At 43.3% G+C, this 25,646-nt stretch overlaps 1 protein-coding gene and 1 pseudogene across 1 annotated transcript; both read right to left on the bottom strand.

Moving 5' to 3' along the window:
* Positions 1–12,051: 12,051 nt before the first annotated feature.
* Positions 12,052–12,810, bottom strand: LOC138912716 (uncharacterized). Its single transcript, XM_070213973.1, has one exon. It carries the CDS (start codon positions 12,808–12,810, stop codon positions 12,052–12,054), a length of 759 nt encoding a protein of 252 aa, XP_070070074.1.
* An 844-nt stretch (positions 12,811–13,654) lies between these two features.
* On the bottom strand, positions 13,655–15,865 carry LOC138912516 (transketolase-like protein 2; annotated as a pseudogene).
* Positions 15,866–25,646: the final 9,781 nt, after the last annotated feature.

Consider the following 25,646-nt stretch of genomic DNA (forward strand, 5'->3'; position numbering starts at 1 on the left):
CCAGGAATGTGAAACTCAATCGGAAGAGAATCTATTAACTTATTAATAAGACCACTTCCACGTTTACGGTGTAAATAATGACTGATGTGATTATAAAAACGTTTCCCCATTATATATTGTCTTTATTCATTGAAGATTTATCACGGAATAAACATATTTATAATAGGATGCGATTAATAAAGCAAAAAAATAACATTATTGTTCGTAACATTGAGAACGTGAATAATGTTAAACAACCACCACGTCACAGTGAATTATTACCAAACACAATTAGAGCTCTTGTGGTTGGTCCATCCAACTGCGGGAAAACTAATGTAATGATAAGTCTTATTGAGAGTCCAAATGGCTTGAGATTTGAAAATATATACGTGTTTTCAAAGAGTCTATACCAACCGAAATATGATTACTTGGAAAAGCTATTTAAACCGATTAAAGGTATGGGATATCATACATTCTCTCAGAACGAAACTGTTTTACCACCCACCGAAGCAAAAAATAATTCAATCATGATTTTCGACGATGTGGCTTGTGAGAAACAAGATAATATTCGATCATATTTCTGTATGGGTCGTCACAAAAATATTGATTCTTTTTATTTATGTCAAACATATACACGGATACCAAAACATCTTATACGGGACAATGCAAATGTAATTATTATGTTTAAACAGGATGATTTAAATATGCGATACATATTTCGGGATCATATCATCCCTGACATGAATTATGAGACATTTACGAAAATTTGTCAAAAATGTTGGGAGGATAAATATGGATTTTTATTTATAAGTAAGGATGACAATATTGATAAGGGACGATATAGAAAAGGATTTGACCAATTTATTCTTCTTTAATTTTAATATAAGATTGGGGCGGGGTTGTATGACACCCAGTTGAACAACAGATTTCAAAATGGTTAGATCATTGACTCTATCAGTGAATGGAAATAGTTCCGTTATAAACACAGTTTATTTTCCACCAATTGAATTAAACGGGGAATATGAGTGTGCGCTAGTTGAGTTTAACATGTACAACTCAATTCCCAACGTGGATGTAAATAACAACCTCTTTCATATTGGTGATAAAGTTATTATTATTCCCACCGGCTCCTATGAACTCAACGATATTTCTCAATTTATTTACAACAAGTTAAAGGATTATAATCTGGAAAATACAGTGAAAATTGTAAGCAATAATAATACACTTCAAGTGGAAATAATTAGCAGTAAAGAAGATATATACTTTAATAAGGAGAGGTCAATAGGTCATTTGTTTGGTTTTAAGCAAAGAGTGTTAAAGGCAAACCAAAATCACTTGTCCGATAATGCTGTCAACATTTTAAAAATTAATTCCATTCGTTTGGAATGTAATATTGTGAGTGGCTCTTACGTTGATAATATACCAAATCACGTATTACATGAGTTTGCAATTTCGGTTCCACCGGGGTATAAAATGACTGTGACACCACACAATCTCATCTATTTACCTATTAACTGCAGAGAAATAAGTACTCTCTCAATACATATCGTTGATCAGAACTGAGATTTATTGAACTTGCGTGGTGAAAACGTATCAATTCGCATACATATTCGCGCAATAGAATGATAATTTACAATAAAAGCAACGGTATACTTCATCAACCGCGCACTAGCAGTTGTAAAGCTAAAGGAACAGGATTAAATCGAAAGGGTCTTACATTAAAAAACAAATTGTTTTTAAAATCACTGGGCTTCAAAATTCAAATCTGATAATAATAATAATAAAAAGCATTAAAAATGAATGAAATTTTAAATGTTCGTGAGAGACCGTTTTCAGATGAAAGTATTTCGAAAAAGGAATATCATACATATTCCTCGTATCATCAATCATTTAAAGGAAATGTTGAAATACGTATTTGTATTCAAAATCAGGACTTGTATGTACTCCCTCACGAAAGCTATCTTAATTTTCAAGGAGTTGTTAAGAGAGTAGCAGCCGATGGTACAAGCACCACTGATAATATCGAGGTTACGTTTCGCAATAATTGTATGGCAAATTTTATTGATGAAATTAGATATGATATAAATGGTCACGAAATTGATAGAACACGGTTTGTTGGCATGAGCAGCACCCTTAAAAATTATCTATCGGAAAGTCGTCAGGAGAGTCGCAAACTTTTAAATGCTGGGTGGAGTGGTGGAAATGATATTATTACAAAAGGTAATTTTAATTTCTCGCTACCCTTAAAAAATGTAATGGGGTTTGCTGAGGATTATAGAAAAGTTTTACTGAATTGTAAGCATGAACTTATACTTTTGCTCACAAAAAATCTGGATGATGTATATGTTAAAAACAAATCAAACCATACATATGTTTTGGAAATGACTAATATTAGCTGGAAAATCCCTCATGTAACACCCAGTGATGCTGCAAAAATTAAAATGTACGATATAATAAAAAGTGGCGTAAATTTACCGATAGCTTTCCGTAGTTGGGATACATACATTAACCCAAAACTGATACAGGGAAATCAACACGTCTGGAGTCTAAAGATAGGAAGTAATAGAGAAAAACCGAGATTTGCTATTATAGCCTTCATGTTGAATGGAGAACTAGTTACAAATAATTTATCCAACCTGAAAGTCCACTTGAATTCAGAAACGTATCCATATGATGACTTAAATGTAAACTTTGAAAATGATAAATATGCCCACCTTTATGATATGTATGCAATGTTTCAAAAGAGTTATTACAACCGCCCAGCAGAACCATTTTTATCACCGACAGAAGTTAAAAGTAAACCTATTATTGTAGTTGACCTTTCATATCAAAATGAAACAGTTAAATCGGGACCTATCGACGTGAGAATTTCAATCGATTTGAAAAAAGCAAACAATGAAAACACTCAAGCATATTGTCTCCTTATTCACGATCGTTTAGTTGAGTATAGTCCTTTAAGTGGGTTAGTTCAAAGAATTGTCTAACAATATATCAATCACATAAAATGGAGAAAGAACTAGTTGCAATTGATGTACAAGTATTTTTTGATAACAACGACAAGTTCATTCTAAAGGAAATTGGAGTTGTGTTTAGCAAAGAAAATAAGTTTAACAATAATTTCGTTATACAACCTCCATTTGATTTCACTCGTCTTAATAACAAGTCCCGAAAAACTGCTCTCTGGTTTACCAAAAACCATCATACAATTTTTTGGAACGATGGAATAAACAACTTTAAGCAAACAAGAAAATATATTAAACAAATCACTTCGGGAAAGGTGGTTTTATGCAAGGGAATTGAAAAGAAACGTTTTCTAGAAATCTTTCTCAGATCACCGCACATAAGAGATGTTGAGGAATTGGGTTGCCCACCATTAAACACCGTAAACATAAACCAATTCCCATTTTGCTCAATACATATTAAAAGCGGTATTTGCGCTCTGAATAATGCGCACAATATTTTAAATTTTTGCAATGGAACTATGGTCTAACACATACATATACAATGGATAACAGACAAAGTGGATTAATAAACCGAATTAATAATTTCACATCCCAATTTGGTGAGGAAATTTTTAAAGAAGATTAAAAATATGTCATTGATACGAGGAATATGTTCATGGATAAAGGAGAAGACGATCTTAACAAAACGGTATATGGTAATCATTTTACGTTTTGTAATAATGGATTTGGCGAAGATACGTGTGCCTGCTTTTTCTATAAAAATCATCGAGACGGAGCCTTAAAACTAATGTCATCATATTTAGTGTATAAGAAAAGCCTGTTACAAATTTCCAAATAAACATGAGCTAAATTCATGACCTAAATTCAAATTTGTATCATCTTTTGTTTGAGGGATGGGTGATTTTTTCAGCTATTTCTTTCAGGTCAAAAAGTTAAAAAAATAAAAAAAATATACTTGAATTTAAAATTTACATATTCTTTTTGTTATTGGGGTGTGAGTTTGTTTCTCAGTGGCAAGCAAAGGGATCCCCTTTCAAGGGTGCTTGCTTTCAGCTGTTTCTTTGGGAGTTTGTTTCTCAGTGGCAAGCAAAGGGATCCCTTTTCAAGGGTGCTTGCTTTCAGATGTTTCTTTTGGACGTGACAACAGCCCGTGACATTCTATCACGTACCCGTGTGAGCACCACACTTTCTTAATCTAAGCAAAGGAAACCCGGCACACCCCAGTAATTTTTCCCCCATTAACTAGGATAACCCAAATATATCGCTATGATCACCTGACACACCCCAGTAACTTCTCACCCGCTTAACTAGATTCCCTCCCCTCGTTTCACCCTATTTTTCTAACTTCTCCCACGTTTGATCCCGTCAACCTACTCGTCAACCACTTAAGCAGAATGCCTCCCCTCTTTTCACCCCATTTCCTAGATACAAAAGCTGGATATAACTATTGTGGACCCTAATTTACGATCACCCGTCACACCCCAGTAACTTCTTCCCGCTTAATAAGAGTCCCGATTTCTTAAACGAAATTCGGGGGAGCGAATTCCTGAATACAATTCCTAGATATAAGCAACTTATCACCCTAATTTACGATCACCCGTCACACCCCAGTAATATCTTCCCGATTTCTGGACCGAATTTCGGGATTCCTGATTCCTGAATACAAACCCTACATACAAAAGCTGGATATAACTATTGTGGACCCTAATTAACGATCACTCGTCACGCACCCATTAACTTTAATTACCCCCACACCTGTCACATTGTCCTGATTTATTACCCTAATTAGCATAATTAATTACCTCCCCCTCCACTTTTGTATCCAGCCTTTGTATCCAGAACCCCCAAAAACATACTACTAAGGTCCCATGGTGGCATTGAGATTTCCTTTCAAGATCTTTACTAGATCAGGCTCCGATATTTTTTGTCTCATTTTAAAATGCAAGTTGTGCATTGCTGCTAGATAATCCGCAAGTGGTTCGTTGGATCCCTGACGCCGCTCTACTAACTCCTTGACTGTAACGAAGTCATTGTCACATGTGGAGAACACTCTGCGCATTTCCTGGGTCAGTCCACCATAGTCAAAGTTGTGTTCATGTATCTTGTCCTCCATTAGTTGCCAATACCACTTTGCAGCAGCGCCTGTCAGTAGGCAATGGAATTCCCGGAATACTTGTTCGCGTGAGATTTCGTACATCTCTTGTAGCCTCTCTACGCGGAACAAAAAACTTTCTACGGTCATCCCCTTGCTTGATCCATCAAACTTAAGGTTCCACTTATCTATTCGATTGCACTATAGGCTGGATGATCTCTTTTTGTGGCCTTAATTAATAACTTAAAAACGAAGCAACAATTTAAAGGTATTTTTTTTTTAATTGCATATATAATATTAAATTTATGTTTTTTATGAAAAAATGGGCATGGTCACGCCTTTTTTCAAAAAAAAAATTTTTTTATGACAAAAATAAACTTAAAAAATTATATTTTTGTATTGTTTTGTTTATAATAAAAAGAATATAATTACCAAAAAAAATTGAGGGACTTCCATTTTTTTGTTAAGTGTAATGGAGTCTTAATTATTAAAATCAATATAAGAAACACAAAAAATTAAAAAATACTTTTTAACAAAGTTATTCTTTTGAAAAGATGGTGATAAAAAATTTGTTAATTACTAATATATAATTAGAAAGATACCTGTATACCGTTCATTAAAAATATCATCGCAATTGACATTTGTGCACCAATTTTGCGTGTGTTTCGCCGTTTTAGGTCGAGGCCTTTAAATACAGATTCAAGAAAAAGTGCGCAAAAGTGCACCCTCAAATAACATTCATATGAACAAGAATTGTATTCCCTACAACCCAGTATAAATATTAAGGTGAAACTAGGTCACATTCTCTTTGTTTGTCTATTTAAAGATGAGTTTTTATTTCAATTTGTTAAAAGTTAAAGGGGTATAAATAAATTTTGAATTGCAAAGAAACCGCAATTTATTTTAACACTTAAAATATACAAATAATTAGTTTAATCCACTCTCTTTCGATGCCGTAAAGCACCGGTTGTTATAATCGTTCTAAATTGCTCTTTGAATTAATTTAAATGTTCTTGTTTTTATTAAATTATTTGATCCACGTGCGCCCGTCACTGCCAACAGCTGTTTTAACAGCCTGTACCTTAACAGTGCGAGCCTCTGTTAAAATATCTGGTATGTAACATTAAAGTCTGATGTTATCCTAACAGAATGACATCATTGGATCCTAATTTTAAGGACTTTCAAAAAATTACTTTTGGCCACCTAAAGTGGTCATCCAGCCTATAGTGGATTGTTCCGGTTGTAGTTATTTCCTTCCCCGGCCCTTGCATCGTGTTCCGTCCATGAGCTTGGTGCAGCTGGTGGTGGCACACTGTTTTGGCCTATTGAATGCCTATTTAGGCGTACTGATGGCGGTGCTATTGGTGTCGGGGTTTGCTGAGTTCGCCAGAAGCTATCTCCCATAGTTATCCCGGGGTCATTACTCGGAGTGCCAATTGCTCTATTCGACAGATTACCACCTCGAGTTTGATTCATTTGAGCCTGCAACCCGGTCATCTGAGTTTTCATCCCAGTGACTGTCTCTTTTAATTCATGGTTTTGCTTTATCAAAGCAGACATCATTCGTTCGATTCTTGAAGAATCCATATTTCCTGCGAGTGCATTTTGTGGTAACGGAAGTATACTAGATCTTCCTCTTGGGGGTCCAAAATTTATGTCTACACCTCCGACAGCTCCTTCATCACTTCCTATATCATCCAAATTGCCTAAGTTATCAATTTTAGAATTAAAACTTAGGGATGTATTTTTCTCTGGAACTCTGCTGGTGTTAGTATTCCTACTAGCCCTTTCTGCTGCCTCCGCGGCAAACGCAGCCTGCCGCATAGCAGTGGCTCTGGTATGACGACCCGGAAGTGGTACCGCGTATAGCGAAACCTTCTTTCTTGCCCCCGCCATTGTCACTTTGTACTTTACTTGACACGTATATATACTACTGTATATGTAATGAAAATATAGTATACGCGAGCGCCTAAAATCACACTTCTTTTCGCGAGTCGTATATTGCTAATATACAACAGTAAATATAATGTTGATACGTACAAGCCTCTGCTAGTTGACGTGACTGAATCAGAGCATACGTAAGTTCACGAGAAAGGTTTTATATATTAAAATAGATATATAATATAAATATATGCAATTATTCTTCAATAGAATATTATCGCATGGATATATGTTGTACACAGATTATCGAATACAATATAAAAATTAATTCAGGGGTGCTGAGTTACTATAAGTTATATTTCGGTCAAGAAACTGTCCAGTATTTAAGTTCCAGAATAAAATCAAAAAGGGTCCCTAACCAAGAGTGCTAGTTGAACTTCTGCGCACGTGGTTTCATTCAGCTAACAAGCCCTTGTTCCTACCTCTAAGGAGCCCTTTGGCTGCGGTGGAACTGGCTACACCTACAAGAAAGATCCGTCCTAAGCCCCCCCCGCACATCTCCAGATCGGGGCTAACACACTATATAAATCTAATAATAATAATAAAACCCGCTTTAGCTGTGAGTGCGTCATCATATCGTCTGTGCTCCCGCCCTTTCTGGACTCGAGCCTCACAAGAGTTCCTGGCTTAGCCTAGTACATCCGGCAGCGTCGGCCAGAAAGAACAGCTACCGTCTATTTACGTTAATTAAAAAGTTTGTCTGCACTTATTTAGGTTGTATTAAAGGACCAGGTATTACACGAAAACTAATTTTTAGAATTGTTCTATTAAAACCCCTTTCTGATACTGCAGGTTTCTGAAAACGGAATTACACGCACTTGGACTATTTTTGTTAAGGGTACATCGATATCGTACTGCTAGAAATCAAAACTGATACCAAAGTTAAAAAAAAGGTAAATTAAGGATATTAAACATGTCCTTCTCGTTGGGCGCCATTTCTGTTACGTAGGCATATTAGTGCCCTGTCCTGAGGACATGGGCCGAGGGAGATGAGTCCGATGTTCAGGCACCATTTTGCCGGCTGAGCTCGACGGATGGGGTGGGTTCTTGGTAAGCATCTCACCTCTCCCGCATAACCAGAAAGAATTATTAAAAGTGCTTGGGAAAAATAATATAGATCGTCTGTTTCGTCTGTCATCTGTCCTAGCTGCCCGTAAGTTTCCCGAGTAGCTAGCTCGAGCACTTAATCGAAATACGATCGGCAGCTTGTGGCTGTTACCCTCCCCTTTCACAAATCGTGTGCCGTTGCATCAGTGCTAGCCTTGCAATCTGATCCCCTAATGTTAATGTCGTCTGTCAAGAAGTCGTCGTCATTATTCTAGACCTACTTCAGTTGTGGAATCAGCACCCCATTTTTAAACGTGAACCTAGCAACTCATGTTGAGACTTTTCTCACACGATACATTGTAATAAATATATATATTGAAATAAATCATAAAGATTTATTTCTTACGAAAGGTATCGAATTGATCGGAAAAGCGCGCACGTCAGCAAAAAGATTTGCAGACTATTCACGACAAAAAGGTCGCTCTGTGGGCTGCTTATATTTGAACATTCAAATATAAGAGCGGATACCTCCCGCTGAAAAACAAAATTTTATTTAATAGAAAAAAAAAACGGAATACAGAGTTTACAATATTATCGAATTATTACATTACATATAATAAAGTAAATTAACAAAATAGTGCTTAGTGTATGCTAATAATTAGAACTCATTAATTGTAGTTCGCTTACTTAGTTAGAACTAAATGTTATCAACATGCACTTATTATATAAATGCTTAATACTATTACAAATATAGGTAAATGAGATGTACTTAATATTTTAAGTACAATTTAAAAGTATAAGTATTTAAGAGTACTTAATAATAAAATTTAAAAATAATATTATATTCCGTAGTACGGTTTTGCACTACTTGTTAAGATAATATTCTTTAAGATAATCTATGAAAGTAAAGATTTGATTCCCGGAACTTATTATTTACGAGTAATTACAAACTTCATAATTCTCCCGAGAAAATGATTTTCTTCAATGACAGAATATACCTTGGTAAACGGATGGGTAGATATAACAATCGCTTTCTGAGTGTTAGTGCAATGGCTAATCGTAGAAAAATCTAGGTTGTATAAATCCATATATTTTTGTTCGAATTCATTAACAGATATTGGAAGTGAACATTTCATTAAAACATATTCGGATCGACTATTAAAATCTGAATCCTTCTCATAAGTTTTAGCAATAACTTTCGTAGTTAACATTATGTTTTTTTTTGTATATGCACAAAAATATATAAATAAGAAATAATATATAGAGAGTGGAACTTGTTCCGTAAAACTCACCCTCTAATATCTCCAGCGAAGGGAGCTCTCCTTACTGTTGTACAGGCTGTAACCTTGAAGAATTGTTAAATATATATTTGTGCATGTCTAAACTCTTTTGAGGTACCAATATGTGGTTATACTTCACTTATTACACTAAGTTATACATATGGTTGAGATTAAGTTTTCACTCCACTCCGATTCCACTCCACTCCAAGGGATTTATACTTAGGCGCCGTTGGCGGTTTACTATTTCATGCACTTATCTTCTCGGCACACTTATACTGCAAACTGATTATTGTGTTGTACTTTTCGCAATGCTCGGATGTTCATCGCGATTCGGATTAAATGAAGCACGGCAATAAAAACGAGAATATAGAACACTTCCGCGATTTGTTGATTGTGGTCTATTATTTGTATTTGGCAATTAGGATCTATGTCCTTGGAGTTCGTTCCTCCCATGGTTTTGTTAATGTTATGGTATAATTGTTTCTTTTTTCTTTTTGATTTCACCTTATTGCTGCGAAATGGTATTTAAGCCCAGAGCGCGATCGATATCACTATTGTTCACTGTGTATTTCTTCATCAAATTGCGCTTGTGCATTACATATGCATTCATAGCCACATTAAGGAGCAAAAGGACAGCAATAATGATCAGGACGTTGTATAGTTTATCAATCTGTTCTGAGTGATCGACCACTTGAACATTGTTGACAACGTTTGCTGAGTCGTTGTCGGCCTTGGAGGTCTTTCCTCCCATATTTCATGTTTTAGCCAGGACAAACTATGTATTGCTTTGTTCCTGGATCCTTTAGTCCTTTTTGGTTCACGGTTCACTTTTAGCCCGATTCTTTTTCTGATCTGAGCCTCCCTTTTCAGGTGTGGTTCTTTATAAAGGTTTTCCGGGACTAAGATCGGAAAGAGGTGAATTCCATCGTTCCTATTAAAATTCTCGTTCCATCCAGAATCCCTTCTCATCAATGCACCCAGCTTGAACTCCCCCATGGTGAAGTTAGAGTGCAACGCCGGTGCATCCACCTGCAAAGTGTCCAATTTCCGTGTGTCAGCGGTATTTAAATCAGGCCACGCAAGTGCATCCACCTGTTCACCATAGGTGTCATCTTCTTGTTTTTGCATTCGGCGCGTGCTGACGGCCACGTGAAACTTTTCTGCATGCTAAGCGTCTTCCACGGCAATTATGTAACTTAGCAGGTGGGGTTAGATATTCTTACGTAATTGACAACAATGGTTAAAACAAGACCTTATTGTTTTTGCACATGCTGTCTGCATGATCAATTACATAATTAATTGTTGTCTTCATCGGATGATGCTGTCACACTTGGTAAATGTAACAAATTGATTTCGTGACTGAACAAGAAGCTCAAAACCTCTTCGCTATGATCTTGGGCAATTGCGATAAGTTGAATTTCAGCTAAGTCTCGTTTGGCTCCATGAAAAGTTGTGGCATTGTCCGAGTATAAGTCCGATATGGGCCCTCGTCGAGACCAAAAGCGTTTGAAATCGGCTATAAAGCCGGATGTTGTCAAATCGCTGACGATCTCAAGGTGTATAGCCTTTGTTGATAGACAAACGAAAATGGCAAACCAAGCTTTGCCAAATTTTGTGACTGTCCGGTGCTTACCTGCTTGTATTCCACTTTAAAGAACTCCTTTTGAACATGGGTGAATTTCCGAGACCGGGCATATGGTAGATCCCACGACGATAGAAACGGCGAAAGTTGATTTCTCCCGCGAAGATGATGAACAAAACGAAAGCAGTAGCTGAGTATCCTCACTCACGAGACCATGAAGAGGTTTTATTGATCAGGCAAGTTAGTGAATTTCCGTCGTCGGAAATATGTAAGTTAACCTTAGGCTCGGCTTTTACCTCCAGGGATGCCTCTTCTTCTGTCGACAGAACAAACTTAGCCTTAACGGGTGGCCAAGTTGAGCGGGACTGAGATAGCCATGCTGGTCCATTCCACCAGATTGGATGGTCCAAGAGGTCCTTTAGAAGTATTCCTCGGGATGCACAGTATGCAGGGTTATCGCCACTTCGAATATGTTGCCAGCAACTACGTGGGCACGTCTCTAAGATTTCTGCAGTACGGTTACAAACATAAGTGTTCCAGGTCCGGGGAGGAGATGATAGCCAATGCAGGACTATTTCAGAGCCTGACCAACAATTGATTCTGGAAATAGGAACAGTTAATTATTGCTTGACCAGGGAAATCAACTTAGAGAGCAAATGGGCTGCATTTAGCACGAGTCGCGGAATGGAGACAGACTTAATAGGTGCCAAGCGGGTTTTTGCCATTATTAAATTAACAGCATATCCATTGTTGACTTCAATGCGACTATAGATGACGGCAGCATATGCCTGGGACGATGCATTTGCAAATCCGTGCAGTTCCATTGCTTGAAGCTGTGTTGATATGTAGGGAGGAACTCGACAAGTTTCCAATAAATGCATTTAATATACGAACTGTTGCCACCGCGTACATAATTGGGGAGGGAAAATATCATTTCAATCGACAGAACTCAGCCAGATATCTTGAAAGAGAATCTTTAAAAACACAGTTGTGGGTGCAAGCAAACCCAGCGGTTCGTTGATCTTGGCTAGTTCCGAAAGCAGAATGCGTTTGGTAAGAGCGGTTGTAATTACGGGGACTTCTACCTTGAAGAAAATACAGTCAGCTTCTGGATCAAAATGCAATCCCAGCACTTTAACTCATCCTTGAGAGCAATAAGATCCTGAATTAGGTCACATCCAGTGGGAATATCATCAACGTACGCGACTCTGTTAGAACGACAGCAGCACTCGGATACACTTCGACATAGTCGTTCGCGAGCTGCTTAAGAACTCGAACGGCGAGGAATGGCGATGAAGCTAAACCATATGTTACGGTCAGCAGTCGATAGTGATCCAGCGTAGCGTTCTCCTCCTTTCTCCAAACTATGCTTTGATACTGCGCGTGTTCATCTGATACCAAAATACTTGTAAACATCTTTTCAATGTCAGCGCAAAATACATAAAGATGCTGACCAAAGCGAAGACATGCTCCAATTAAATCTCTTTGAATAGGTGGACCTATATGCAGTCGTGAGTTAAGCGAATGACCCTTAGAGTCCTTTCCTGAGCCGTCAAATACAACTCGGCAACGTGTGGTGGTGCTATTCGGCTTAAACACTGCGTGGTGTGCCAAATAGTTACAGCGTCCTGGATCCTCAGACGCTTCAGCAGCACGTATTAGTTCCATGTGTCCTCTTTTCAAGTAGTCCTCCATGAACGTTACATACTCTTGCTTGAGTGCAGGGAACTTTCGAAATTTACGTTCTAGGGCGGCAAAGCGGTTTAGAGCTTGTGACAACGTAGAGCCAAGTGGCATGATGGGTTCCTTGAATGGGTACTGGACAATGTACACACCATCTTCTCGGCGAGCATGTGTTGTCAGAAAATGTTTCTCTGCAGTATCACTGGCGTCGATCGTCGCTTTGGTCGGATGCACCTGCTCCATGTCCATGAAGGAGCGAAATAAGGAATCCAAATCTTCGTAAGCGTGGTGGACTTGTGCGTGCGTAGATAGTTCGCTACAATCATTATAATCAGGGATCGCAAGTAAGAGTTACTTTTTTAAAAAAATTTACAAATAAGTTTTATTTTTCAATTTTTATTATTAAAGTTGACAAATAACTCTTATGCTTCAATTTTTATTATAAAAATCAACAAATAAGAGTTTTTGGTCAACTTTTATAATAAAAATTGAAAATAAAGATTGAATTGAAATAACTCTTGAACTGTGCGGTACATTGGTTTAAAATTTATATATATTGATATGCCATATGTCCCCAAAACATTTTTTATAATAATAATATTTGTTACATCATCAAACATATTTTGGGGACATATGGCATATGAACAGAAAGGTATTAAAGCGTAGATTATATATATTTAAATTTTAAATTAATGTACCCCACAGTTCAAGAGTTATTTCAATTCAATCTTTATTTTATTATAAAAGTTGACAAATAACTCGTATGCTTTAATTTTTATTATAAAAATCAACAAATAAGAGTTATTTGTCAACTTTCATAATAAAAATTTAAGCATAAGTACTTTCCAAAAGGATTAATATCTTTTTATTAACCACAAAAACGTCTAAGCTGAAACAAGAAGAAAAGACTTGACAATTTATGTACTTAAAACATGTAAAAAGTATGGCTCAAATAAAGAATGTTAAAGAAAATGTTTCTTGTTTTATAATAATGATAAAGAAAGTTAAGATAAATACATCTCTCCAAAAAGAATCCTTCTTTGTTTTCTGTTAAAATACTTTTGTAAAAGATAATTTATTCTGCTGATTTTACAGTTCAATCTATTAAAGTATATCAACCATCTAAGGGGGAATGGTAGGGGTAAAAGTAAGTAGTAACTGGGGGAATTCCTGTAGGAGGTAAATGAATGTAGCCAGATGATGACCTTATGAGTCTCGCTGCCTAATCCTTGAGGATTTCGTTGACGGCGTTGACGACGTGGCGGGCAGAGATGCCGAACATGTCGATGAGGACGGTGGGAGGACCCGAGCGTGGCACAGTGGGCACGAACAGGTGCTTGACCACAAAGTTGCGCTCGCCAGCCAGGGCACTCAGCACAGCTTCACCCAGACCACCTTGCTGGTAGTAATCCTCCACAACGACCACACGACCTCCGCACTGCTTGCCGTGCTCGATAATCAGCTCGGCGTCCAAGGGCTTAATGGTGAAGGGATCGATCACACGGACGGTGATGCACTTCTTCTCCAGCTGATCGGCGGCGGCCAGGCACTCGTACAGGGTGATGCCGGCTCCGATCAGGAGCACCTCGTCGGAGCTCTTCTGTCGCACCACCTTGCCGCGTCCGATGGTGAAGGGCTCCTCGTTGTCAAAGATCACGCATGTGTTGGGACGCGACGTCCGGATGAAGCAGACGCCCTTGGTGTTGGCGGCCAGTTCGACGGCACGCTCAGTGCTCACAGCATCCGAGGGATAGAAGATGGTGCTGCCGGGAATTGTGCGGAACATGGTAATGTCCTCGAGACCCATCTGCGAGGGACCATCCTCACCGATGCTGCAGCCGCAGTGGGAGCCCACAAAGTTCACATTCGTCTGCGAGATGGCGCCCATGCGGATCTGATCGAAGGCACGGGTGAAGAAGGTGGCAAAGGTCGAGACGAAGGCCACAGTGCGGCGACGGCAGGCGGCTCCCACGGCCACGCCCACAAGATTCTGCTCAGCAATGAAGCACTCGATGTAGCGCTCCGCGTCGAGGGCCTTCAGCTTGTCGGAGAAAGTAGAGTTCTTGGTGTCGCCATCCAGGGCCACGACACGCTTGTTGTTCTGTCCGATCTTGGCCAGAGCTGTGCCATAGGCCAAACGGGTGGCAATGAAATCACCCAGCTTGTAGGCGGGCGGCGAGCTCAGCTTGACATTGCTGATGTCCACATCGGGAGAGGCGCCCGACTTGGACACCGGCTTGGGCGACAGCTTGACATCCTTGTTGACAATCAGACAATCAGATGCTTGACCACCTCGGCGGCATTGTCGCCCAGCGGCTTGCCGTGCCAGTTGTTCAAATCCTCGATATTTGCCCTTGCCCTTGAAGGTCTTGGCAATGATGGCGGTGGGCTTGCTCTTGGTGATGGCAGCGCAATGGAAGGCCTTGGTCAGCTCCTCGACATCGTGGCTATCGACGACCACGGCATTGAAGCCGAAGGCCTCCAGACGATCGCGGTACACGTTCAGTCTGTGCTGCAGCGAGGTGGCCTCCGACTGACCCAGACGGTTCACATCGAAGATCACGCACAGGTTGTCCAGTTTGTAGTGATTGGCAAAGTGCAGCGACTCCCAGATGGAACCCTCGGCGGACTCGCCATCACCCACAACGACATAGGTGCGGTAGTCGGCCTTGTCGAAGTTCTTGCCCACATAGGCCATTCCGGCACCGACGGCGACTCCCTGTCCCAGGGATCCGGTACCCACATCGATGAAGTTCAGACGCGGAGTCGGGTGACCCTCCAGATCGCTGTCGATCGTGCGCAGGTTGTTCAGATCCTCGATGGGGAAGAGGCCAGCCTCAGCCCAGGCGGCGTACAGGATGGGGGCCGCATGTCCCTTGGACAGGATGAAGCGATCGCTGGATGGATCGCGCGGGTGCTTCAGGCTCAGTCGCAGCTGCTGGAAGAACAGCACGGACATGATCTCGGCGATCGAGGCACATGATGTGGGATGTCCCGACTTGGACGCCTGGGTGGCGTTGATAGAGTGAATACGCAGCTTCTGGGCGAGATCTTTCAGATCCTGGACGGTCTTGGCTTCTGAATTGTGGTACGATATCTTGGGAATATTCACGTGAACTGGATTCGAACAAATGCGGTCTTTGATATGCGGTTGAACAGCAGCGACTCTCGAGAGTTTCGGATTCGTTAGCCAAATGGTGACGCCTCTATGTTTGCAAAAGACAGACAAGAGCTTCGACGTGGTGGAGGAGCTGGAATCGGAGTAGTGAACGGACCGCTGCAGCCGGCTTCTGGGAACGAAGTGTCAACTTTTATAATAAAAATTGAAAAATAAAACTTATTTGTCAATTTTTTTAAAAAAGTAACTCTTACTTGCGATCCCTGATTATAACTGCCTGTGATGACCCAAACAAAATTAGTATGTAGTGCAATGGGCTATTCAATACCAAACTCTCGGCTATGTCCAGTATATATGTTCCAGAGTTGATCAGCGCCTAGGATAACATCGATTTTTCCCGGTGACGGGTAAATTAACGGTAAGCTGTGAATCTTGTTCCAGATAGGAGTGCTGGACTTGACCTGCTGAGTGGGAATCAAGGAGGTCAGAGAACTCATAATCAGGCCGGAGACCTCCAAGGATGCAGTTGTGGTTCTTGACAGCAAGGTGAAGCTAGCGCGACCTCGGCTAACTCCAGCCGGGTTAGCACCTAGTCCAACAACTGAGATGCGAGAATGCGTGCGTGGAATTCCGATCCTTTGGATAAACGACTTAGCTACCATGGTTATTGTTGATCCAGTATGGAGCACTAACCTACATGAGGTCTTGTTGCCACATGAGTCAATTACATTGGCCAGAATAGTTGGCAGTAGGGCTTGAGTGTTGGCCCTGTCCACAGAATGATGGCTGACAGCAGCAGTATTTATATCAGCATCATGATCAATCGAAGGAACTATATTAACCCCATCCACAGACATATGGGTTATCGATCTAGACTCTTCCGGGTGGTCTAGCGTGTGATGCTTAGCGTTGCACTGATGGCCAGTGTTTGCTGAATTACAATCCCTGACTTGATAAGATCGACTGAGGCAATTAAAACAAAGCTTTGTATTCCTGGCGAAAGTACGGCGGCTTACGACATCCAGGGCTTTGAATGCAGTACATGCGTATATATTGTGCTGTTCTTAACAATAGATACAGTCGCGAGAAGACTGATTTGATCCTCTTGCATGATAAGAGACTTGACGGCGTAAGGAGTTGAATAACTCCCCACAAATAACAGCAGCAAGAATAACGGATCGCCGGCCGTATACCAGTTACGCGGCAAATTAGCGTAGTAGCGGCGCGGCGAAGAGAGGAAGAGAGAGAGAGAGACAGAGAGAGAGAGAGGGAGAGAGAGAGACAGAGAGAGAGAGAGAGAGAGAGAGAATGGAGAGTCTAGCTCCGGAGAGAGAAAACTCGGATGGACAGACTTGGGAGAGTGAGAGAGTCGGAGAACAAGGCTGCAGAGGGAGGGAGAGAATGGAGATTTCTCTGGCAGAGCGAGAGTGCCGCGTGCAAAGGAAATAACGGAACGGCGCCGTACTTTGGACTCTGCCGTGGACTGTGGCAGGGGTGCCACATGCACCATTGGAATCAGCAGAACGGCAGAAGCATGCACAACTACTGGAGGCTGTGCGTGAAGGACAAGTGGGTGAACCAGGCGCCGTGGACTTTGGACCAGGAGTGGAGAGATGCCGCGGGCAGAGCGCAAAAGGAGATAACGGAATTGAACCGGACTTTGGACTCTGCCGTGGACTTTGGACTAGGAGGTCAAGTGCCACATCTCAGCGACCGAGCGGCACACTGGCCACATGCACCATTGGAATCAGCGGGACGGCGGCAACAGGCGGAACTACAATTGGAAGCCGTACATGAAGGCCAAGTTGGTCAACAAAAACCGCGGACTTTGGACCTGGATTGGAGGGATGCCGCGGACAGACCACGAAAGGGAAATAACGGTTCCCGGAGGCCCTATAAAAAGCCGCCGGGCGCTGGCAGCTGGATCAGTCGATCACGAGAAGTCAATCCGTCAAGATCAGTCAAGATATCAAAGTGAACAAGTCATTCAAATCAAGTAAAAATCAAGTACAAGTAAAACACTAGTCAAGTCGTCGGAAGCAGTGCCGTGGGACTCTACAAGTGCCAAGATCGCTACGCCGAAAAGTTCGCGATTGGATCATCAGGAATCTCCAAATTGAGACACTGGTAGCTGAGGTCCAGTGGGCATCACACGGCTAAGTCAAGACGAACTATTCCTACTCTTGTTACGACTAAACCCTCGCATTACGCCTGGCGGGTATATCAGAGTTGAGCAGTGAAGTCCTGCGACAAGAGATCGTGAACTCGGGGCGAGGGCCGTCTAAACCCAGGGTGCCTTGTTCAAACACTACTTTGGCGCGTCCCGGCGTCAGCCCAGGCAGCTCAAGTGGAAATCGAACAGGTCCTGGCGCGACCAGCCAGAAAGGGCGAGCACTAGAGACCCAACGGTTCTACGAGCCCGGGACCGGCGTGTGTCCGAACCCCGAGTGTTACGAGCCATAAAGGACGAGCAGTAGGCCGGTTGATATTTGCAGGCGCTGTCCTAGAGGGACCCAACGGTTTTACGAGCCCGGGACCGGCGTGTATCCGTAACCCTAAGTACCAGAAGCCACGCTACGTCCAACCTCACAACCAGCACATACAGGAGCAAAGCGACGGACACCGAGCGACGCGGAAACGTCACGAACAAGCTAGCGGGTGAGGCCAGGGTGGAACGTTCGTTTACACTAGGCGTAAAAGCAAGGGTAAGCACTAGGCAGCTTTATGTTGACCACCTCGACTGTCAGTGCGATCCCAGCAAGACCTTAGTGGGGCCATCCGGGACAGAGCCAGGGACAGGCAGTTGTGTGTCTATAGGCGGTGTCCTGTAGGGCGCAGCTCCTGTTCACCCTAGTCTAAGAACGGTGACGCTTCCCTAAGCCCGCACGGCTGATCTCCTTAAGAGTCCGAGGCGCTACGAGTAGTCGTCGGGCAGACACACTAGAGGCGAGCACCGCCGAGCATCTACAGGGAGCTACAGGACCGGAGCACGGACTCAAGGAGGAAGGCGATCACCAAGGCGACGCACCGACGGGCAGAGACGACCATCACCAGGAGACACCGAGGACCACGAGTGGCGTCCAAGGCCGTCTCGTAGCGAGCAGACAACAAAAATCAGTTCGCTACATCTGGCGCCCAAAACGTGATTGTCTCAGCAGTGAAAGCAACAAAAAGCAGAATGGGGAAGAGTTGGACTTACCGCCTGAAGAAAGAGGACTTTGCCCATGTCTCACAGAGGTTGAACATTTCTTTGGAAGGCAGATCGGAAGACATCAGAAAAGCATTGTCCGAATATAATTCACAGACTGAGAACGACCCCAAACTCGTCGATATCTGGGCCGAGCTGGAAGGGAGATACGGCGACAGACCAGGTACCAGTATAAAGATAACAAACGCCGAGGGTGAAGACCTATTGGAAAGTTCGAGCGTCGACAACATACAAAAGGAGGCAAAAAGGAGAGAGCCAAGCCAGGAAAGGCAAATGACGCACAAAGGAGGGAACCAGGAAAGAAAAGGCAAAAGGAGAGAGCCAATCCAGGAAAGGCAAAAGGAGGTCATTAAGGTTCGACGGCGTAGAAAAACCATTCGAGTTTTTGGAGCAAGTGGAATGATCCGCCAACACATACGGCCAGGACCTTGACACAATTCCCCGCGCGATGCCAGAATTACTCACCGGAAAAGCGTTGAAATAGTTTATTTCCAAAAAATAAACAGTGGAAAACCTGTTTAACGTATTTTCTGCCGAGAGACTTTTTCACAAAGCTGACGGACCAAGTCAAGCAGCGGAAGCAAGGGTACAGCGAGGCTTTCAAGGATTACATGATTGACATGCAGACGATGACGAGGCCACTAAATTATACCCCGAGGGAGCTGCTTAGCATCATCAAGGAAAAAGGCACGCCAAACCTTAGAATCTCTCTAAGAGCCTACACGGTATCGGCTTTGGACACTGGAGAAGGAGCGGGAAACGTTCGTTCTCAAGGGCAAAACTAGCATCCTCTGCGCAAGCTATGTGTATAAGGTGCGAGGACATCGGCCAGGGTCCTCGAGGAAATCGTCAGAGGACAGCACCAGAACTGGTCCATCAGCTGCAGCCTACCAACGCCCCGAATAACGGCCAATGGACACCACCACAGAAAGGCCAACGGCATCAGGTAAATTACGCAGCCTACGAGGGCCAATGGACACAACACTGGCAACAGAGACAACCAACCCAAACCGCATGGAGGCCACCAAACACAACTCAGAGACCACGAGGGAGTACCCACATCACACATCCCCAGGAGGCCTGTCGAAAATGTGGCGGATCCGGACACTGGAAACGCGGCTGCCGAAACCAACGTTTGATATTCTGCTGGGTGTGCGGCAAAGTTGGAATCAGAAGCGTCGAGTGCTGCCAACGAGCGGAAAATGGCCAGCGATCTCAGCCGCAGAGAGGCGGAAGGGGATCGCAAAATGCTTCCTCTCCAAACTAACTGGCATGCTAATCGAGGAGGAGCAGCAGTTTTCGGCAGCGGTGACGATTGGCACGGCTTTGACGAAGCACGTACAAAGCCCCAATCGACACCGGGGCAACAGCAAGCTTCATAAGTGAAGAACTGGCGGGCAACCTGGCTGCCCAACGCACAGCTCGATGTGGAAGTCGAATTCGGGAACAAGCGACTGACCATGAGCTGGTGTTGGGATAGAACTTTCTAACACGAATCGGAACCGAGATAAAGTGTGCTGGACACGAAATAAAAATACCAGCTAGGAATAGACACAATGGGTGGCTCGAGGAGAAACTATCAGTGGCAGTCATGCAAGAAACTAGCGAGGAAACGACACAACGAGATTCCTGGAGGTAGAGCTAGCGCACTTCAATACCATCACGGGAACATCAAACATGGCACAGCACCAGATCACGATGAAGGATGATAAACCTAGCAAGCAGCGATACTACCCCAAGAATTCAAAAATTCAAGGGGAAATCAATGCGAAGGTTGACGAACTTCTACAAATAAGGGACAGAGCAAGAGAGCGCGGCCTCTGTTCAACCTAGTCTGAGAACGGTGACGCTTCCCTTCACCCGCGCAGCTAATCTCCTGGCGAGTCCAAGGCGCTACGAGTATTGATCGATTCTACGATTCTTCAGAGAGCTTCGAAAGATCGTCGAGGGAGGTACAGAACCAGAGTGCTAAGCCAACGAGGAGAGCACCGAGTCATCAAGGCGACCAGGAGTCGTCGACCGTCACGAGGGGCATCATCAGTGTGCTTTCTCACTGATCTACTGGGTGGTCACGTATATATACATTTGGTGGGACGAACACACAACCTAACTGAGCTACCCGCACGAATCTCGTAGCGAGCAGACCTAACAAAATCAGTTCGTTACATCTGGCGCCCAAAACGTGATTGTCCCAGCAGTGAAAGCAACGTAAAGCAGAATGGGGAAGAAGTGGATTTACCGTCTTAAGACACAGGATTTTGCCTACGTCGCAGAGAAGCTAAACATCGCTCTGGAAGGATGGGAGCAAGGCTACGGTTGGCAGATGGGAGATGGGGCGGAATCAGTGAACAGCTGGAGGTAGAAATCGCATTCGGACACAAGCGATTGACTATGAGCCTGCTGATACTACCAGGGGAAGTGGATTCGTTGGTGTTGTGATGGAATTTCCTCACGCAAGCCGGAATCGAAATAAAGTGCGCCGGACACGAGATCACAATACCGGCCAGAAACCGACACAATGGATGGCTCGAGGAAAAGCTATCAGTGGCAGTCATGCAAGAGACAACCGAGGACAACGACACAATGAAATTCCTGGAGAGAGAGCTAGCGAACTTCAATACCATGACGGGAACATCAAAAATGGCTGAGCACCAGATCACGATGAAGAACGACAAACCTATCAACCAGCGATACTACCCCAAAAATCCAAAAATTCAAGGGGAAATCAACGCGAAGGTTGACGAGCTCCCACAAATGGCTAAAGGAGGCACGGTACATCAGCAGTTTGGACCTGAAGGATGGATACTGGCAAATCCCATTGGAAGAAAGCAGCAGGCAATACACGGCTTTCACAGTGCCAGGCAAGGGGCTATTCCAGTGAAGGGTAATGCCGTTTGGTCTACACTCGGCGTCCGCAACGTTCCAGCGAGTTCTGGACCAAGTAATCGGACCCGAAATGTCACCCCATGCATTCGCCTACCAAGATGACATCATATCATTGGATGCACGCGGGAGGAACACACAGAAAACCTAAAAGAAGTGTTCCGACGCCTAAAGGAAGCAAACATCAGGATCAACCCGGAAAAGTTCCAATTTTTCAAGAGAGAGCTGCTGTACCTACCGAATTACTAGCGAAGGAATAGGTACAGATCCGGAAAAGGTAGCGGCCATCGCCGAATTGGAACAACCCGCAACCGTCCAAAAACTTCGGCAATACCTGGTAGTAGCGTCGTGGTAACGCCGATTTGTGCCAGATTTTGCCAAAATAGTCAAACCATTGAATGACTTACTACGCAAGGGCAGTAAATGTGAATTGACACAGGAGCACCAGATGGCATTTGAGGAAGTTATGGCTAGACTTGTGGCAGATCCCGTATTAGCATGCCCGGATTTCAACAAAACGTTCACCCTGCAAACGGATGCCAGCGACTATAGCATCTTTTATAGCGTGTGTTGATCGAGCGTATATATAGTTTATTTAACCACGAGTAATACAAAGATAGATGTGTTCTACATGAGTGTGTATTGGAAACTGCTGGAAAGCTTGAGGCTTAACGCCAACAGGAGTATGTACGCATTTATGAGTACGGCCTTATGCCAAGATCTGAGCTGCCAACTTTGGCCGCGGCAAATACATAACACCCCTTAACACCCAGTTCAGGAACTATAAAATTCCGTAGGCTTCCTGTGTCGATGTGACCTACGAACTGGTGGTGATTCCGATTGAAGATCTTCACAATCCTCGTAGAGCTTCTGTTCACAACTGCCTTTCTTCGTCTGGGAGTCTGTTAAAGCTGGCTCCTCTGGATCGGTCGGCTCGGGGTTATCTTCATCTTCAGTGGGCTGGTTAGATTGTGGCAAACGACTACGAAATTGATCCTGATGCCTTCTGATTACGCGATTATCTTCCAATCGCATGGTATACGACATTGGTCCAGTTTGGACTCCGATTTGACCGTTGATCCACTTCGGTCCCGTAGCGTAGTTTCGTACCCAAACCGAATCGCCTGGAATGAAATGTTTGGAATTCGTGGAACTGTTAACCTTACCAAATCGTACCTCTTGAGGTTGCAGTTTGTCAAAGTAAGTCTTAAGGTGCGGGTTCATTAGCAATTCAGACGGAGTGCAATTAGTAGTAGAATGTGGTGTGGTCTGCTGATTAAATAAATATCTGGCCAGATTCAAGTCAATGTTTGTTTTCTGGTCAGCCATTCCATTCGTGACCGTTAGTAGCCGGATGGAATGGGGCTGAGCGAATGTCTCTGATGAGATTATTGTCCGTAAATTCTTTTAATTCGGCGGATGTTAACGCTGTACCGTTGTCTGATACAATCTCGTCGGGTAAACCATGGGTGGCTGATAGTTGCCTGAGAAACTTGACAGCCGATCCCGCCGCTGTTGAAGGAACTACTGCGACCTCTAGCCATTTAGAGAATGAGTCGACGACTTAAAAATATGTTCTCCCTTGGAATGGACCGGCATGTGTAGGCGCGACCAAGGTCCTCTTGCTGGCTCCCAGTGGTGAGTTTCGGTTTTTGGTTCTTCGTTACGGTTTTGCTGACAAACCCCGCATTTTTTAAACACGACTTTCGATGTCGTCATCCATGTTGGGTCACCATACGTAGCTTCGCGCTATTGACTTCATCTTTACAATGCCGGGATGTGGGGCATGCAGGGCTTGTAGAATTGATTCGCGAAGTTTGGGAGGAATCACCGCTCTATTCCCCCATACCAGAACTCCTCTTATGGCAGAGAGTTCGTTCCGTCGGATGTAGAACTGATGCAATTGTGTTTCTTTATACGATTGTTGGCCTGACCATCCCCTTAACACCCAGCTCAAAAAATTTGGATGGTAAGGGGTCTTTGGCCGTTTGTGATGCGATTTGTTGTGCGCTAACCAATGATTTTGCCAAATTTCCAACATCAAAATGTCCTGGGGTACTTTTTTTGGTAATAGTGGTTCTACCGGACAACTGCTTAAGAAATCTGCATTGCCCATTTTCTTTCCTTCACGGTGTAACAGTTCAAAATTATAAGCGTTTAAGAAAATGGAGCGGCGCAACATGGTGTTAGAAATTACTGTTGGGACTGGCTTGCCTCTCGCGAAGATTCCCAACAGTGGGCGATGGTCGGTTATTAGAGTAAACTGACGACCGTATACATAGTCGTCAAATTTTTTAACTCCCGCGATGAGCGCAACAGCTTCTCTGTCAATTAGAGAATGTTCTAGAGTAAAAAGCAATGGGGTTCTCCGACCCATCTGCGTTCTTTTGGCCCCTAGTCCGTGGGGCGATGCGTCGCATGCTAGTACTAATGGTGACTTTGGGTCGTTGTGGACTAGCAGGTCGTCTGATGTCACGAGCCGGAAAGCCATGTCGTGCTCTTTCCGCCAATTCCAGTGGGCATTTTTGTCTAGTAGACAGCGCAATGGTTCCGCTACTGTTGCCTTTTGCGGCAAGAAAACGTGGTAAAAATTTAATAAGCCCAGGAAAGCCTGTAGGTGCTTCTTGTCCTTCGGTGCTGGGGCTTCTGAGATCGCCTTTACTTTTTCAATTGATGGGCGTATGCCCTATTTGGAATCCCAGGAACTGGACGGATGATACTCCAAATTTACACTTGTCTTCTCGGAGTCGAAGACCGGCTTTGTCCAATCGGTCTAGTACCACTTCCAGTCTCTGAGCGAGTTGTTCCTCTGATTTCCCCATAACCACTATGTCGTCAAAATAGGGAAGTACCCCAGGAATATGTTGTAGGGTGCTCTCGATAAAACTCTGGAAAATGCCCGGAGCTGCTGTGATTCCAAATTGTAGTCTATTTACTTTAAACGCATCTTTGTGTGTCGACAGCGTCTGTAGCATGGCGGATTTGTTGTCTACCGCGAGCTGCTGATAGGCCTGTGCCAAATCGATCTTGGCGAAGATAGACCCGCCCTTCGACGCTTGATTAAGCGTCGACTTGTAATCGCCACAGATGCGGATTGGGCCATCCTTTTTTATTACGGGCACTAATGGTGTTGCCCAATCACTGTATTCTACATGTTCCAATATGCCTTGCTCGCATAAACGATCAATTTCTTCTTCTACCATATGCTTTATGGCAAAAGGTATTCGCCGTGGTCCCAATTTGAGGAGTAGGACATCTGGATTTATGCGGAGTGAAACCGGCGGACCTGTATAGCGGCCGAGTTTCGATGAGAATAAGTGATGTTGTTGCGGTGGTTGATGGCGTATACTCCCTCTGTTCGTATACCCATTGCGTTGGACCAATTGCGTCCAACGAGATTCGAGCTGTTGACCTCAGCAATGATGATCGGTAGACTGTCAAACCTACGACGGTTGTAGACTATTGACACATCTATAATTCCTCTGATTGGAATAGCGTTTCGTTGATAATCGTTGAATTCCAAGTTACACTTGGACAGGGCCGGCTTCTCATTAGGCCAGATGCGGTTAAATGATGACTCCGACATGATGGTCACCGGGGACCCGGAGTCGACTTCGAATGAACATTCGCGTCCGTTGATGATGATGGATACAGATTTTTTCTGTTCGATCAATGGTACTATCTGGTTGATCGATGTCCGAGGATGGTTGTACCTTTCCGTCGGAACAAAACATGAGTTCGCAACTGGAGATTCCGATCCAGCTGATTGGCGACACACTTGCACAATGTGTCCCTTGCGGCCACAACCGTGACAAACTGCCTCCCGGGACTGGGTGCATGTTTTTTCAATTTCACTTATCTGCTTCGGTG

Source organism: Drosophila takahashii, chromosome 2R (genome assembly GCF_030179915.1).
Source record: "Drosophila takahashii strain IR98-3 E-12201 chromosome 2R, DtakHiC1v2, whole genome shotgun sequence".
Lineage (NCBI taxonomy): Eukaryota > Metazoa > Arthropoda > Insecta > Diptera > Drosophilidae > Drosophila > Drosophila takahashii.